The sequence below is a fragment of the Nesoenas mayeri genome (genome assembly GCF_963082525.1).
Source record: "Nesoenas mayeri genome assembly, chromosome: 2".
Classification (NCBI taxonomy): Eukaryota; Metazoa; Chordata; class Aves; order Columbiformes; family Columbidae; genus Nesoenas; species Nesoenas mayeri.
The window spans coordinates 108,849,931-108,864,564 of NC_137543.1; the positions used below are offsets into that span (position 1 = coordinate 108,849,931).

The 14,634-nt window shown below is 40.0% G+C and overlaps 1 protein-coding gene across 1 annotated transcript in view; it reads right to left on the bottom strand.

Moving 5' to 3' along the window:
• The window catches only part of ITGA9 (integrin subunit alpha 9), a gene marked incomplete at both ends in the record, with an annotated part of 220,912 nt that overhangs the window by 18,102 nt on the left and 188,176 nt on the right, over positions 1–14,634 (bottom strand). Inside the window, 3 exons of the mRNA XM_080364271.1 lie at positions 5,450–5,551; positions 7,271–7,390; positions 7,966–8,091. Of these exons, the coding sequence (XP_080220397.1) occupies positions 5,450–5,551; positions 7,271–7,390; positions 7,966–8,091 (348 nt within the window). The remainder of the gene's footprint in view (positions 1–5,449; positions 5,552–7,270; positions 7,391–7,965; positions 8,092–14,634) is intronic.

The following is a 14,634-nucleotide window of genomic DNA, read 5'->3' on the forward strand; positions in this document are numbered from 1 at the left end:
ATAAAAATCCCAAGCCAAACCCCAATCAAACCAGAGTGAGCAGACAGTCAGTGTTCATCACACATTGGGAGGATCAGCAAGAAGCCAGTACAGTACATGGTGAGATGCCAGGGAAGCAAGTCATCCTGGGGGGAAGGCTGGAGAGTGATGTTACTGAAGAGAAGTGCATCACCTCCCACTGGCTGCTTTACCCAGTGCCCATGGCACAGCCTCTGAAAGCCCATCTCGAGTGAACCTTGAATTCCTGTTCCTGTCCACCCCAGCAGGGCAGCCAACACACTGGGGAGCACAAGGCAGACTCCAGCCCGGCACACTTCCCAAGGCCCGATCAATGGACAAGACAGAAGTGATAAGAGCAACTGATGCAGAAGATAAGGGTAGGTTGGGAAAGCATCCCCGAGAGGTTGGGGGGGCACGGCAGCTGTCTAGTTCAGAGAAAGCACACGGAACAGTCATAAAATATGGAGGGGATTACAGGCTTGTTTTCAGACTCTGACGAAATGCCAGGGAAAGGCTGTGAAAAACACAGTTGTCTTGACAATGTATGAGGAGTTTTAGTTTCATATTTATCTTTTCATTTCATGCTGTACTTGCAGGATCTTAGAGAAGGGAAGCCTTAGAGGCAGTGTAGCTTGCCATTTAGCTGTAAATAGCTCACACATCAATAAGGTTTACATGATGTAACGCCCTTCTGTAAAATAACAGAGACCTGTGCCCTACCACTGATTTCTGAAATGCTGGACCTGCATGAACAAGGGCATCTACCAGTTCAACTTCTACCTGTGCCAAACACTTGCAATATTTTGATAGTCCTAGTGAACAAATAAAAAAAAAAAAAAAAAATTGCTGTTTTTCCAGTGCTTTAAAACCACCCTATTTCAGTAAAGTGTGTAGGCAATAAGTTAAGAAGTTAACTGAGTAGGAATTTTGCAATTACTTAAAGTCCACACTGAGCTGAAGCCCTTTGCAGAATAGGCACATGCTGCTACACTGGGACTCAAAGACAAGAAACATACTTCAGCAAAATCTGGTTAGAAATACGTAATTGCAATATTTTAATTTCTTTTTGCTTATGCACACTAATGAATTTTATATGGTTGCATCTTGAACCACAGTACTGTGGAAGGCATAGGCTTATCAAAAAATGCTATTTTATTTCTGTATTATCACTCAGAATATTTCTAGTGTTTCAAACCATACTGCACTGCTGGCTGACTTGTATGTTTAAGTACTGTTATATCTGGGGGGGACTTGCAGTAAAGACATTATTCTCCTATATATCTGTACATATAGGTATATGCATCCCTTTTAATATAATTATTTATTTACATATACTTGGCCTTGGCAGTTCTTTAAAAATACAAACCTGAGGTATCCTTGCTACCTCCTTGTCTCCCTCCCTGGGAAATACCATTGTGTATTGTTCTGTTCCTTTATCAAACTGTATGTTTCTACCTGCCAGGCTTCATCATAAAGACAAAAAAAAAAAACTATAAAAAGGGATTGTTACAGAAAGAGATGGAAAGCTAAAACAATGAAATGAAATGAAAAATGAAATATGGTGAAAACAATAAAGCAGCAAATAACCCACAGGAAAGGGGCTGCAACACTGCTGGAGGAAGCACACATCTGGCTCCAACCAGGCCAGGATGTTGTGCCCATCTCACAGGTAACCTGGAGAGAACAGGCACGTTAAAAATTGCATTGCTGAGTGTTTCTAAAAGGCAAGAGGGGGTGGTGGGTTGCTGAGTGGAAAAGGTATTCCCATGTGCATTAACAAAAGACTGGGATGTCATGAAAACTGTCTAGTACACCACAGGCTCCTCCTCTGAACACAGACATGGAGAACAGGCCAAAGTCACAAGTCCTCTGTGCCAGGGGCAGACAGCTAAAGCTTAGACATGTGAATATGTATTTAAATCTCTCTGCATATAAATATGCATATATAGGCCTCCCAAGGTCTTTACAACCATAAACTGGATTTTTTTTTAAAGTTTTTCTTTTTTGTTTTTGTCTTCCCTGAAATATATTTATCATGGCAAACATAAACATACCTAAATCCTGAGCAAAAAAGGCGTCCATATAGGGCAACAACTTGCCTGTGTTGAAGTAAACACAGGTGACTGGGCTGAAAATGAGAGAATAGTAAACTCTATCCAGGAGGTCAGAAAGGTTCACAGGCTTAATGAAGCATACTTGTGCTGAGCTGACAGCACCAGAGAGCAATATGGTAGCCTTCAACTTTACATGGCACCTTGTTGCAGGAGCTGCATGCATTTTGCCTGGGGATCCCTTTCGCATATTCAGCTTTGGATTCCCTCACTTTCAAGACAGGGAGGCTGAGAGGCATTTGTCTGGTTTTGTCACAGTGAAATCCAGACTATTCTTCCCTCCACAACAGCACTCACAGAGCGAAGTCCTTTTGCTCCATAAGACCATTCCTCCTCCCGCACACAAGCACCAAGCATAGGATGAGAATGCTTGGATCTGGTATTTGACCATGGTGGTCTCATGGAGCTTACTGTTGGTTTTGTCTCACATGCAGAGAAGAAGGGAGCCAAGCCTTCATGGAAACCCATATGCTCAAGAAAAGAAAGTATGCCTCCTGAAAATACCACGCCTTGGGTTTCAGCCAATATACACTCATGTTAACACAATTGTCATGACAGAGCCAAATCCAAACTCTGCTCACCTGCTCCATGTGATTTCTCCAGACTAAGAGTTCAAACAGCCTATTGTAACTGGAGACAAAAAATGTGTAAATCCGAATCACATAAAACCATATTCAAATCCAGAGAACTGCTTTCTGAAAGTTGCATAAAGACATCTTCTTTAAAATTAGGTTATTTTCAAAGACAGCCTGCTACCCAACTTAGAGATATTTACATAATCTTTTACATCTTCCCTACAAATCATCTACTAGAGTTACTGAGAAAGCTGATATTTGTACGGGTAGTCCTGCCACCACCGGTACTTCTTACACTAGCATCACAAATATCAGCGTTCCTTTTACTTTTGTCTTCTTTACAGGTAGTTTGAACTTCGATATCGTACACTACATTGTAAAAGTGCCCAGTGAACAGGGGCGCCTGGTTCTCAAGGACCGTTTACAGTCTACATTTATCTGCAGAAAGGAAAAAGGCCTTTTAAAATGTACCACGATAAAGTGTCTAAGAAAATGTTTTTCATTGTTAGGGAACACTTTCAGAAACAGACTGCAAGCAGTCCAAGCACAACTGTTCAGAAGGAGCTGCTACGTAAATGGATTCAGTACAGCAGCCCATGCTCAATGAAAAGAATACAGGATGGGCTTTAGAAAGGGAGTAGTACAGAATAAAGACATTTTATCTCTCCTGTCTCTCTACTTCCAGCTGAATAGCTGTGGCTTGCAACAAATACTATTCCTTTCTTCATTCCACAAGAAAAGAGAAGGGGGAAAAAATGAATACCTTGAGCCAAACCACATGTCTTAAATTTTTCCTTGAACATGACCCTATGCAAAACATACGGCAACAGTGAAGCCAACAGACATATGGAAATAGCATAAAGTAGAGAGCAAATGGCATCCACATCAGAAAAGACTTGAAATTACAAATTGATGTTACATGACTACAACATGTCATGCGTGCAGCATGCTCCTTTACAGCTTGGGCTTCCCAGGAACTCAGAACAAGCTCTTGTTTGAAGATTACTATATCTTCCCAGCGCACACAGTGTGCTTTATATTTGTTGCAACTCAAGGCTTGATGAAAGGCTTTCTGGGAACAGGAAAAGGACAATTTATTTATTTATTTATTTTCTGCAAGCATTAGATAACACTGAAATACAGCAGAGCTTGCATTCCTAGATAAAAGCATTTCTAAATTTTGAACATTTAATAGTAATCCCACACATTTTATATTGTGCCTATCATTCTGAGAGATTCTAAAACCCTTTGCAGATCAAAATATTTGGCAGATAGATCCGCTTCTTCCATTTTAATTGGGGCATGGGTATCACAGTCAGGTGTTACTTCAGTCATTAATGAAATTTTGACATTAAATTGCAAGATTTGCTCTGTGTGAGTTGCAGAACTAAAGAGAGATCAAGTAATGTATCAACAATCAGGGCTGTAGGTCACTTGCAACGTGCATTCCCAGGGGAGGCTAGCTATGTTTTTCATTTCAGCTGCCAAGACTATTTTTTAATACTCTTTAGAATGGTCCAGAAACCTGACAAAGAACGTAAAAGAGAAGGGGGAGAAAGCGGTCCTGTCAAATAAAATAATTTCTTTTTCTGACAGGTCTAATAAAATAGGAAGTTAAGTCTAGGGTTGCAGACATGATGGTGGAGAAGACAATTGCTGCAGTGGTGTCTCTATTTTCAGACCGAAGGTAGTAAGTAGATGCAGGTATTGTTATTACTTCGCCTGTAGGGTTTTTAATCCATTGTCTCTGAGACAAGTGCTTTAATTTGGGACATCCATGTCTTCCAAAAGTTTGCTGAACTCAATGCTCTCCCAATCAAACCTCAATAGTACTAACTGAAATGGAACCAATGAGAGAATGGTTGCATGTCCTGCTGGCGATGACAGCCGTTGGGGATAAAAGTAAAACAAAGATGGGATCTAGATCATGCTCCAAAACTACATAGCAAGAGGAGAAACTGAAAGTAGTCCAGATTACCTATGATCCTCACGTGAGAGAGAAATTAACGAAACTTCAAAATTTCACCAGACAAAAAGAAAGCTGAATTTGGGTGAGGCCCCCTGTTGAATTTTCAAGCATTAGGCGACTTGGTAGTAGGAAACCAAAGCTATCACCTCCTCCTCCTCCAGTAGACTGTAAATATGGCCTTGTATAGTTTTACTTATAGCCAAACTATACAGTGAATTCACCTTGAGCTTAAAATTTCCCTTTCAATTTTCAATCCAGCCTCACGCAGATTAACACAAAATGCAGTATCAGGTCATACTTTAATTCTACCAGCTCAGTACAATGGAACTGTTAAATTCATCTCTGAAAGTTTACGTCCCCTTGCTCAGTTTCACAGCTCCCAAGATATCATTAACACTTCTAAGTATTTCATACTGGCACATCTGAAAAGACTTTGCTGGGGTTTCAAGTCTCTGCTAGGTTTTCAAGGAAAATCTGAATTAGATTTAAACAGATGTTAACCCTAGAACAGTAAGCTAAACCTAATTTCGGCACGAATATTCCAATGGTATTGCAATTTTGGCTAGTACAACAGAGATCCTCCTGTGCCACGTAACATCATTCACTATGACGGCATGGTTATCACCGAGAGCAAAACCACAGCAGCACAGTTCACAGCACTGCTCGTGTAGCCAGACAAAGCCTGGGCACTCTCATGGGCAAGCCTAGCCACAAATTCCAGTTTGTGTAGAGCTCTCAATGAACTCCAGCCCACTGGAATCATGAAACCTTTCTCTGCGTGGTTGTTTACTTACTGTTTTTTCTTCTGGGCTCCCATTGGGCACCTCCACAACTCTGAGGTCAGGGTCCACCTGCACCCTTGCCCTGGTGACGAACTGGATGACCGATGAACTATCCTGAGAAGTAACAAGAGGCAGAGTTGGATTCAAGGGTGAAAAACACCACCAACAACAACAACAAAAAAAACCAAACAAATTCAGCAAACATTTGCCAGTTTAATACACACATCTAGACAGTGCTCAGTGGAGGCTGGGTTGAGAGTTAAGTACTGTCCTGGTTATAACTCTGCTTTGAAAAAATATATCTCATGCTCATAACAGAAAGACAGAAGAGAACATTTTATCTCAGATTAAGACAAAATTAGGTATATTGGTCTTTAAATACATAATTTGTATTTGGCCTGTTAATGTTTCCCACATTTACTGCAAAAGAAAAAGACAAAGCTGCCAGTCAACACAGGCAGGCTCAATATTAACCATCCAATAAAAGTTTCTATTTGTTTTTCAAGTGAACATAAAAAAGATATATGAAACCTGGGATAAACTTAAGTATATCTCAAGACGAAAACTTCCTACTTATTTGAATCTGTGCACTGCAAATATCTTAAATATTCAATGTTCACCTCCACTTATTAATATATATTTCTCCCACATTTTACACAATACAGTTTAACAAGCACACTCCAATAAATTGCCATTTCAGCTCATAGGTTTGTCATTTGTACACTGTTCACCTTGAGGAGGGTAGGTAATGAGCAAATTGCATGTATTGGTGATACTGCCCCAAAGACTTGTGTAAGCACTGTATGTCTTTTAAAAGAGCGTTGCTAATGGTCAACTTGGAAAGGACCCAGCAGATGGGATGAATCCTGGCTATTCCCAGGTGAATTTCCCAGAAGCACATTTTATTTGCACTCAGCTACTTGCTTATATATTTCAGCATTTCTACAAGCATGTAACAAATATCTGAAACTTCTGGCCTTGGCTACCTTTCCTCTTTTCAAATATGAACAGACATTAGCAGACTGGCTGGTTTCAGCTGAAAAAGCTCAGGGTTATCAATTGCTTTAGGAACTGCTTTCTAATAAGGGCTCTGTCCAATGCTTTTAATCTAGCAGCTATCAAAGGCAGGTTTATTTTAGTAGGCTCATGCTATCGCTTTCTCCTTTGATTATCATCTTATACCCTTATAATCTTACAGCATCTTGCCACAATTACACAGTCAGCATTTTCATAAGTACAGGAAAACAGGGGAAAACACGGTAAATCGCTTGAAATTTAAAAGATTTGCTGTCTCATTTAGTGGCTTCAAAGAAGACAGGAATTAACTTGCAAACATTTGTTTCTTGTCACAAATGTCAAGCTCAGCATTAATATGGTTGTGATGTATCTTCTTTGAATAATAATCATTTGAAGTTAAAAAATTACAAAAAACTCCCACGTCTCTGTTTACATGGAAGGAATGATAGATGGTTGGTCACAGTTTATATCCACTTACTCTATTTTCCATTTTTCAGAATGAAAACTTTTGGAAATCAATTCAACTTTCAGAAGTCTCTAGCCTTAACACCATGCATACAATTAGGGGTCTCATTTGTTGTTTCTCAGTGTATAAATTTCTGAACTTAATTTATTTTTACCCTTCATGGGTAATGGGTAAGAACTAGGATTAACACCTCCATACATGCTGTTGATAAATAGATCTGTTTTCTTCGACATCATGATTTTTTTATAACACACTAGTAAAGAGCAGAAGGAATGCAGCTCTTGGGGCCATCGATGCACATAACCATACTTAAATTGGTGTTTAAGACAAACTACAAGGGAAGAACATACCTTCTTCAGTATCTCAGTATTCAGCAGCGTGTAGATACTTATATCACAAGACTCTGCTTTTGCTAGTGAACTTAAGTTGCAGCGTATAATTAAGCAGGACCTGCCTGGTCTTTCACAGTCCTACGGGAAATAAGGACAATTTAACTGATAGGCAAAGGAGGAAAAAAATTCAGTGACAAACTGTATGACAGCAAACACACCAGCTGACTAAGTTACATAGGAAATTACTAAAATACAGCACTCCTGCATTGAAATAGCAGCAACTTTCAAGACTCGAAGACAGTTATATACAGAGACATGCATGAAAGAAAGTCAGGTCAAATTAATTCCTCTGTACAGAGCTGCTGAGCCAGGTATGTGCCCGGGACAGAGAGAATTGTGGCCAAGCACAGCACAGAGCCCTGGTTGCCCCATGCACCTTTGGAAAAAATGGGAACAAGGGCTTTAGTCACCAAGTGTGTGCTACCATATCAGGTAACTCCCTCCCCACTGCACTTCCCAAATTGCCCAATTCCATTTAAAAAACCAGATAATTAAAATCCCTAAATATCCACATGGAACATCACTATTAGCGCACATGCACCAAACAGTCGCTCTATAATGAGCTATCTGCTTGAGTTCTTCATGCTGAGCCATGCAAAATCTTTTGTAAGATACACTGTATGTTCAAGTTTGCCACAGGTGGACTTTCTTACCAATACTTTTCTGCCAGACTTTGTGAAAAAAGCAAATATTGTGTGGAAAATATTTTCATTCTCTTGGGGAACAATGCATGGGCTGGGGTTTCTGTGAAATGAACAGCTTCCTTTGTCCTGACCAACCTGCAAGCACAATTATAAATAACAATTATTATCCTGAATTAAACTTAATGACACAAGAAAGTGTGATTAGCTTGTCCATAAAAATGCACCTACATCTGAGTTGGACATCTGAACTCCCTTTAATAATCAAAAGAGAGAAATAAGTGCTTTAGGAGTCAAATAATCCTAAAGAAAGTATCTAAAATAAGCCGGACAAACCATGCTCTGGAGGTATTTATCTCTCTTGACTAGATGGGATATGAACATATCTAACCCAGCTGACATAGAGGTGCCTGTATTCTACATGTCTGGAGATAGAGACAGAAGAGAAAAATCTCAGCAAAAATATAAAACACCACGTAGTATTTTAAGTCGATTGTGTTACCATGTGTATTACCATTTTATAACTGTAGTATTCGGTGCTTTGGCCAACTTGTCTGTTTCACAGTTTATATCAGAACTAATAAGATAAATGAAATCTTTGTGTAAATGCACAAAGACACCTGGACACCAAATCTGTGCTTCTACCTTCAGCATAAATAGTAAAAAAATAACCTTTTTGTATCATTAACTTATTCACTTGTCCAGAAAAGCAGATGCTTGAGGCAACTGAAACATAGCAAGCTTTGATAAAATGATCTTCTGTCAAGGTAACATGGCACCAGAAAAGCCTTCTCACTCTTTGCAGCTCATGAATATTCAGTGAAGAAAATCTATTGGAATTGAATACAAACTATGACAACAAAATATCAGGAAAAAAAAAAAAAGTTATTACTGATATGAAACCACTGCATGCTCTGAGGCTGATTTTGCATTAAACAGTCTACAGCTGAGTTAGCAAAAGTATTCCCAAAAAAACAAACAAAACCCAAAGGTCTACCTAGTTCTTCAGTGCTCCCCTCCAAGTGATGTCTATGTCTCTGGGAAAAATATACCTTTCCTGCTTCACTGACCCACAAGCCTTTCATAATCTCTTTGAAGTACATATTCATAACTTGTATTTACATAATCTGTTCCCACATTCCCAACAGATACAGGCACAGGTAGCTACCCACAGTTTACAATGTCCTTGGGATCAACTGAAAATTAAGACTATGTTCTCTATTTGTCCAGATCACCTGGAACGAGTTTTAATTATTTATTTTAGGTAAGAGATTCACAAAGCACATTGACTTTTATTTTCTTTGAACTTTCACATGGGAATTAGATCTAGATCAACCAGAAGGTTTATGTTAAATCCTGAATGGCAAAGAGTCAAGATCTATTCTGTACTTGCTTTTTCTTCCTGAAAGTTTCAATTACCAGACACTTGGACAGATGTCGTTAGATTCATGCAAGAGACACAGAAAGGACAGCATGAGCTTCTGCACTACCCCAGCTTTTGGCATACTCTCCAAATAGTTCTGCTTTACATCCTGTACAAACACGGTGTAAGAACAAACTAAAGCAGAAACATCTCACAAGACCAAAAGGAATTATCTGGCATGAAGCAGCATAAATCTGGTCCTTTCTTCTCCAAATAATTATCTTTTCTTAAACTGAAGCTTGGCTACATCTCGTACTTTTTAAAACACTTTAGCTGAAACAGAGAAAGGCACCTCCAGAGAACTACATCTGAATTTGGAAATACCCTTTCCTTTCTGCCAAGTATGCAGCAATCCTACATGAGGCGGCTACTAAATCCAGTGTCTCGGCCCATGATAGGAAGGACGTGTGTAATGACTGAGCACCTCCTGTCACCTGCGCTGCTCTGGAACAGATCAGCAGGTCACCTTCAGCCTGTTTTAGTAGCCAAAGGCAGATGCCACTTCCTAGAAGAAGGCAGACACTACAGAATTTGGGGGAATTCAATCAGGCAGAAAGTAGGTTGCATTCATCCATGTATTTGTGATCAATCAGCATATGCTGACAGCCAGTAGGCAGGAAGGCCACTGAGAAGTACTCACTATCTTTTAGCACTCCTAGATATAGCAGAGTCACAGAACTAGGAAAAAAGTACTAAAAAACTTTGAAATGGGTACATCATGCTGAGCGAGAAGGAAAACCAGCCTTTCCAAAGGACTGGCCACAGGGTTTGTTTTGTTTTGGGTTTTTGTGTGTGTGTGTGTTTATTTCGTTAGCGTGACTGTGAGACAGTTATATTTCACACCATCTCTTATTTTCCTCAAGGTTTGATGAACCAGTTAGACAAAACTATGGTAACTTTTCTGTAAACTTTGTTTTCAATGAAAAAATCAGCTCTAGGCCATCAACCCGCTAAATAAAATCTTAGCGCAAAGCTCCTGTCTGCATTATGCTGAGACTGAATTGCATCTCTGAAATACAATCAGGATTTGGCCTCACGTATGAACCTCTCCTTGTTCAAACATGGTGCTACTCCAGCCACTTCTTTTTGTCCTTGTGACCAACCTTGTAATCTGGTACATGGAGACTAAAATTTCTCGCAAAGGGCTCTGCATGAACAAATGCTAACAATTTATAGACGAAAGAACTATGCAAGTATTTGCAATAAAGTAGGTAACCATGCTCTTTGACAAAGTCTTGGAGTTCCAGGGTCTGAGAAGCTCTAGTGTGTCACATAAACTTCCACATGGTCTCAGCAGCCAATAAACAGGAAAGGACTACCTACCCCTGAAGTGACCTTCCCAGGACCTGGGATCTAACATCTCACTGAAACAGCAGAAGGAGATTTTCAGAGCAGCGCATAGGATGTGGAAAGAGATGTGTGTTGCCTTCGTACTCAGCACAAGGGTTATACGGAAGCTACAGAGAAAAATCAACATCCAACTCCTAACACAAACAAACAGCAACAAACTGGGGCAGAGGGAACAGGGACAGAAGGGAGGCTCTCTTAAATCCCACATTAAGACTGTGGCTTGGGAAATAAAAACCCTGTCCTGAGTGAGGTACCAAGCAGAAGCAGCCCTGCTGACTCCCAAGGAGGGACTGCCAAGGAGCTGTGTCAGAGCTGTCTCTGCTGGAGGTTGTTTCATTTTGTTTTCCAGAAGGTGTTTACCCATTTTAAGCCCTGCATAAAACCATTTGCGGTCTGGTGCACTGGCAATAGTTAAATCTTCTGTACTAGAAGTGCACCTAAAATCCGTGCCCAGACGGATGTAGATTAAGACTACATTAGCACATAATGCAGGCAAAAGTAAAAGGCGAAGCAGGCTCACTGCACAGCATCCTCAGCACCTGATGTCCATATTACATACTTTCTAACTTGCTCTGAGTCTGGTCCTGTGGCCTGAATGTGCTGTAGCCAGAACCGAGTGTTTGGTGCACTCTTCAAGTGCTCCTTTGTGATTCTTTTGCCCCAAAAGGAATCGACTTTGTGTACTCCACAATGTGAACCACAGCTCCCTGCGCGGGGAGGGCTTTAAAAGCTCACTTCTGTACTGAACTAAGGTGCTAGCAAAGAAGCACTCTAAGGCACACTTCGGTCTTCGGGCCAGCAGAGCTTCTGCAAAAGGTGGTGACTTCAAAGGTGGACCAAATACAGACTCTGCACACTTGCCAACAACAAGTTTTCAATTTTTTCACCCATGAGTGTGGATATTGCATTCACTCCTGTAAGCAAGACTTCTAGACTTCATATCATTTCTTATGTATCAGATATATATATAAGCAAATCCTTCTGGAACAAAAAACCTAAAATCAGTCTTGACCATTCAAACTTCCTCCATAACTAGAAGTTTTTTATATATATATATATATATGTATGTTAAATCTGACCTGGTAGATTTCATTGAACAGCTTTACATTGCAGAAAAAATGGCATAAAAAGAATTTAGAAGGTCTTAAATGCTTTTCTAGTTTTTTTTTTTTCTTCTCTATATACAGTAGTCTATGCTCTCACATATAGTCTACAATACCACTTACATGATGAGATTTTTAAGAGTAACAGCATCAAATTTTTGTAACATAGAACTTTACCAGCTACTGATCCTAGACTTCAACTCTTGGAAAACCTTTCAAATTAAGAAAAAAAAAAAAAGATACAGTATTTTTGCACAGAAGTGACACTTTTGATTTTCAATTCTAAACTGAAAAATACGTCAGAGGGTGATTTTCTGATGGAAGCTCATACATTTTTGAAAAACTTTCCCACAAAGAACTTATAACTTCATATATTTATTATGATTTGCCACTGTTCTAATTAGAACAAAGCACGTTTTGACTATCTCGAATACTGTATTCAACTTTCATGTGCGGCAAACCGACATCAAGAACAAAAGTAAAATTTTTCCACACAAGCTTTTACTGACAATGGTCTCTTTTTACGAGGCTGTCCCTGTGTAAGGTTGTTCCCATTCTTCAGGAACATCTTGCCATAGACTGCAAAACACCTAACATCAACGCAAGTTAACGCAAGCTAACATCTTCTCAAGTTCAAAGGCACTTTAATCAAACGGCTCAGCCCTGAGTTAAAGAAATGTAAAAAACAACCAACCAACCAATAAAATTACTCTGATATTCCCACTGTGGAATACCGGAGTGATTAAAGCCAGCACAGTTCTCACCTGTGTTCTTGAACATTGCTGGATGCCAGAATAGCCACCTACAATTTTCAATAGTGAATGGTTATTTTGGGTGTCTCCCTTGGACATCTAATAGGCCTGCTTCTAGAAGGTGGGCATGTGACACCTAGAACCCACCACCTTTTAGAGATTTTTCACTGGACATCCAAAATTTAAGAGACTGAAAAATCATTACTCACTCATTAACATACTCTGTCTTATTGTATTCAACTTATGTGCACATACACGTAACATGCATAAACATGAAGAGAGAGAAGTCGGAACACTTGTACTACACAGACTGTAAATGGCACCGTGCATAACAGGCCTCTAAAGGTCACCAAAACTCTGCAAAGACAAATAGTATTACTAATCTATCATGATGCAGAAATGCAGAATAATCCATATGCTGCCTAACCTACCCATAAATGGCCACATGTTCAGAGACATTAGTCTCTAGCTTTGTTAGTTTACTGGAAGTTTTTCTCCCCTTAAAGAGCCTTTAAGCGTGCTTGAGAGACAATGTTTAAATAGGACAGCCTATACAATGGGTTACTCTGCCAATTTTTTGTCGTCAGCGCAAACCACTAAGCTTCTCAGGGACAAGACGTAACCGCTGGAAAAAGCATGTGCATTACTTCATGCTTTTAAAATGCTGTATCTGCAACAAGGAAGAAATTCCCATAGGATGACTTTAGGCGATTCTGAATACTTGAAAAGTCTTATGGAGCAGGGGCAAAACCATGAAGTAACAATGATTTTTAATCACATCAGATTACACCACCCTCAAGAAAAAGTGGCAGGAAAAAATTTCAAAGTGAGACAGTTGCCTGTAAAATGTATCACGTGCACTCCACACACATTACATCCCAAAAAACTGCAGGATATTTAATAGGGCTGTATGGGAATAGCATGTTGGATTCATTACCTATGCAGGGAACATCACCTTTCTCTGCACGAGTAAGGATTCATGAGAATACCTGGGCTGGGCTTGGAACTCCAGGGTCGTATGAGTACAAGAGGGACAACCACTATGCATTCCCCATGGCAACTTCCAGCAAGTCTTTGGGGTCTTTAAGAAACTCTTGGTATTTGCCAGGAAACATTTTAAGGGTTCCAGATATACTGCCTGTAGCAAGCTTCACAGATGGGACTGAAAGCCAGTGGCCCCTTCTAAACTTAACCTCAGCCCTCTTAACATGTATCAAAGGTGAGACTCTCCATTTCTTCAGAGCTCCATTTCCTGTCAACCTGGGAGAGGGAAATGAAATACAGTTTCCAAACAGGGGGCTGGGAAGGTCAGCTGAGGAGCAAGCACAGGGAAGTGGAAATTAGCAGTTGGCATGGGGTTAAGTATGTGCATGTGGTAAGAGTCTCTTGGAAGAATGAGACTGAAAACCAAGAGGAAACTAGCTGTTGCTTCCAAAGAAGCATTAAGTACAATCTCTCTGCTGCTTTGCTGCACATAAGCAGACGAGGGCTAATCCCACATTTAATGACTGGCATTTTACAAGATAAACAAGCGAGCAAGTGTATATCTTCAGCTCATTCCTTACAGACAACACTGGACTCCCACTAATGCAAAAGGGTTCATTAAGGTATTAAAACTTACAGTTTGCAGGCTCCTTCCAGTAAGCCTCATTCCTCTCCTTAGTTAAATCATCACCGGTTACTAGTGAGAGCCTGGAAGCCAGCAGAATTAAGCTGACACAAAGCAAGTGTGAAGGTGGAATCCAGCTGTGAGTGGGTGTGATGGAACCAAATTAATGTCCAATCATGGAAAAAGCATGGGGACAAGCTCAGGGAAAACGTCATGAGACACAAGATATTTGGAATGGCAACGTAAACTGCAGGAAACAAACTCAAGGTCTGAACACAGGTCAGTCATTTCACAAAATTGTTAACATTGTTCAGCTCCAAAATGAATGCCTTTCTCATCAGCCCTGAGGTATGCTGGCTCCAAAGGACAATTTGGCCGTAGTCTTCTTGAAATTGCTGCCAGATAGTTTTTACATATTTCTCCCCGCTGATTAGCTTTTTTTAC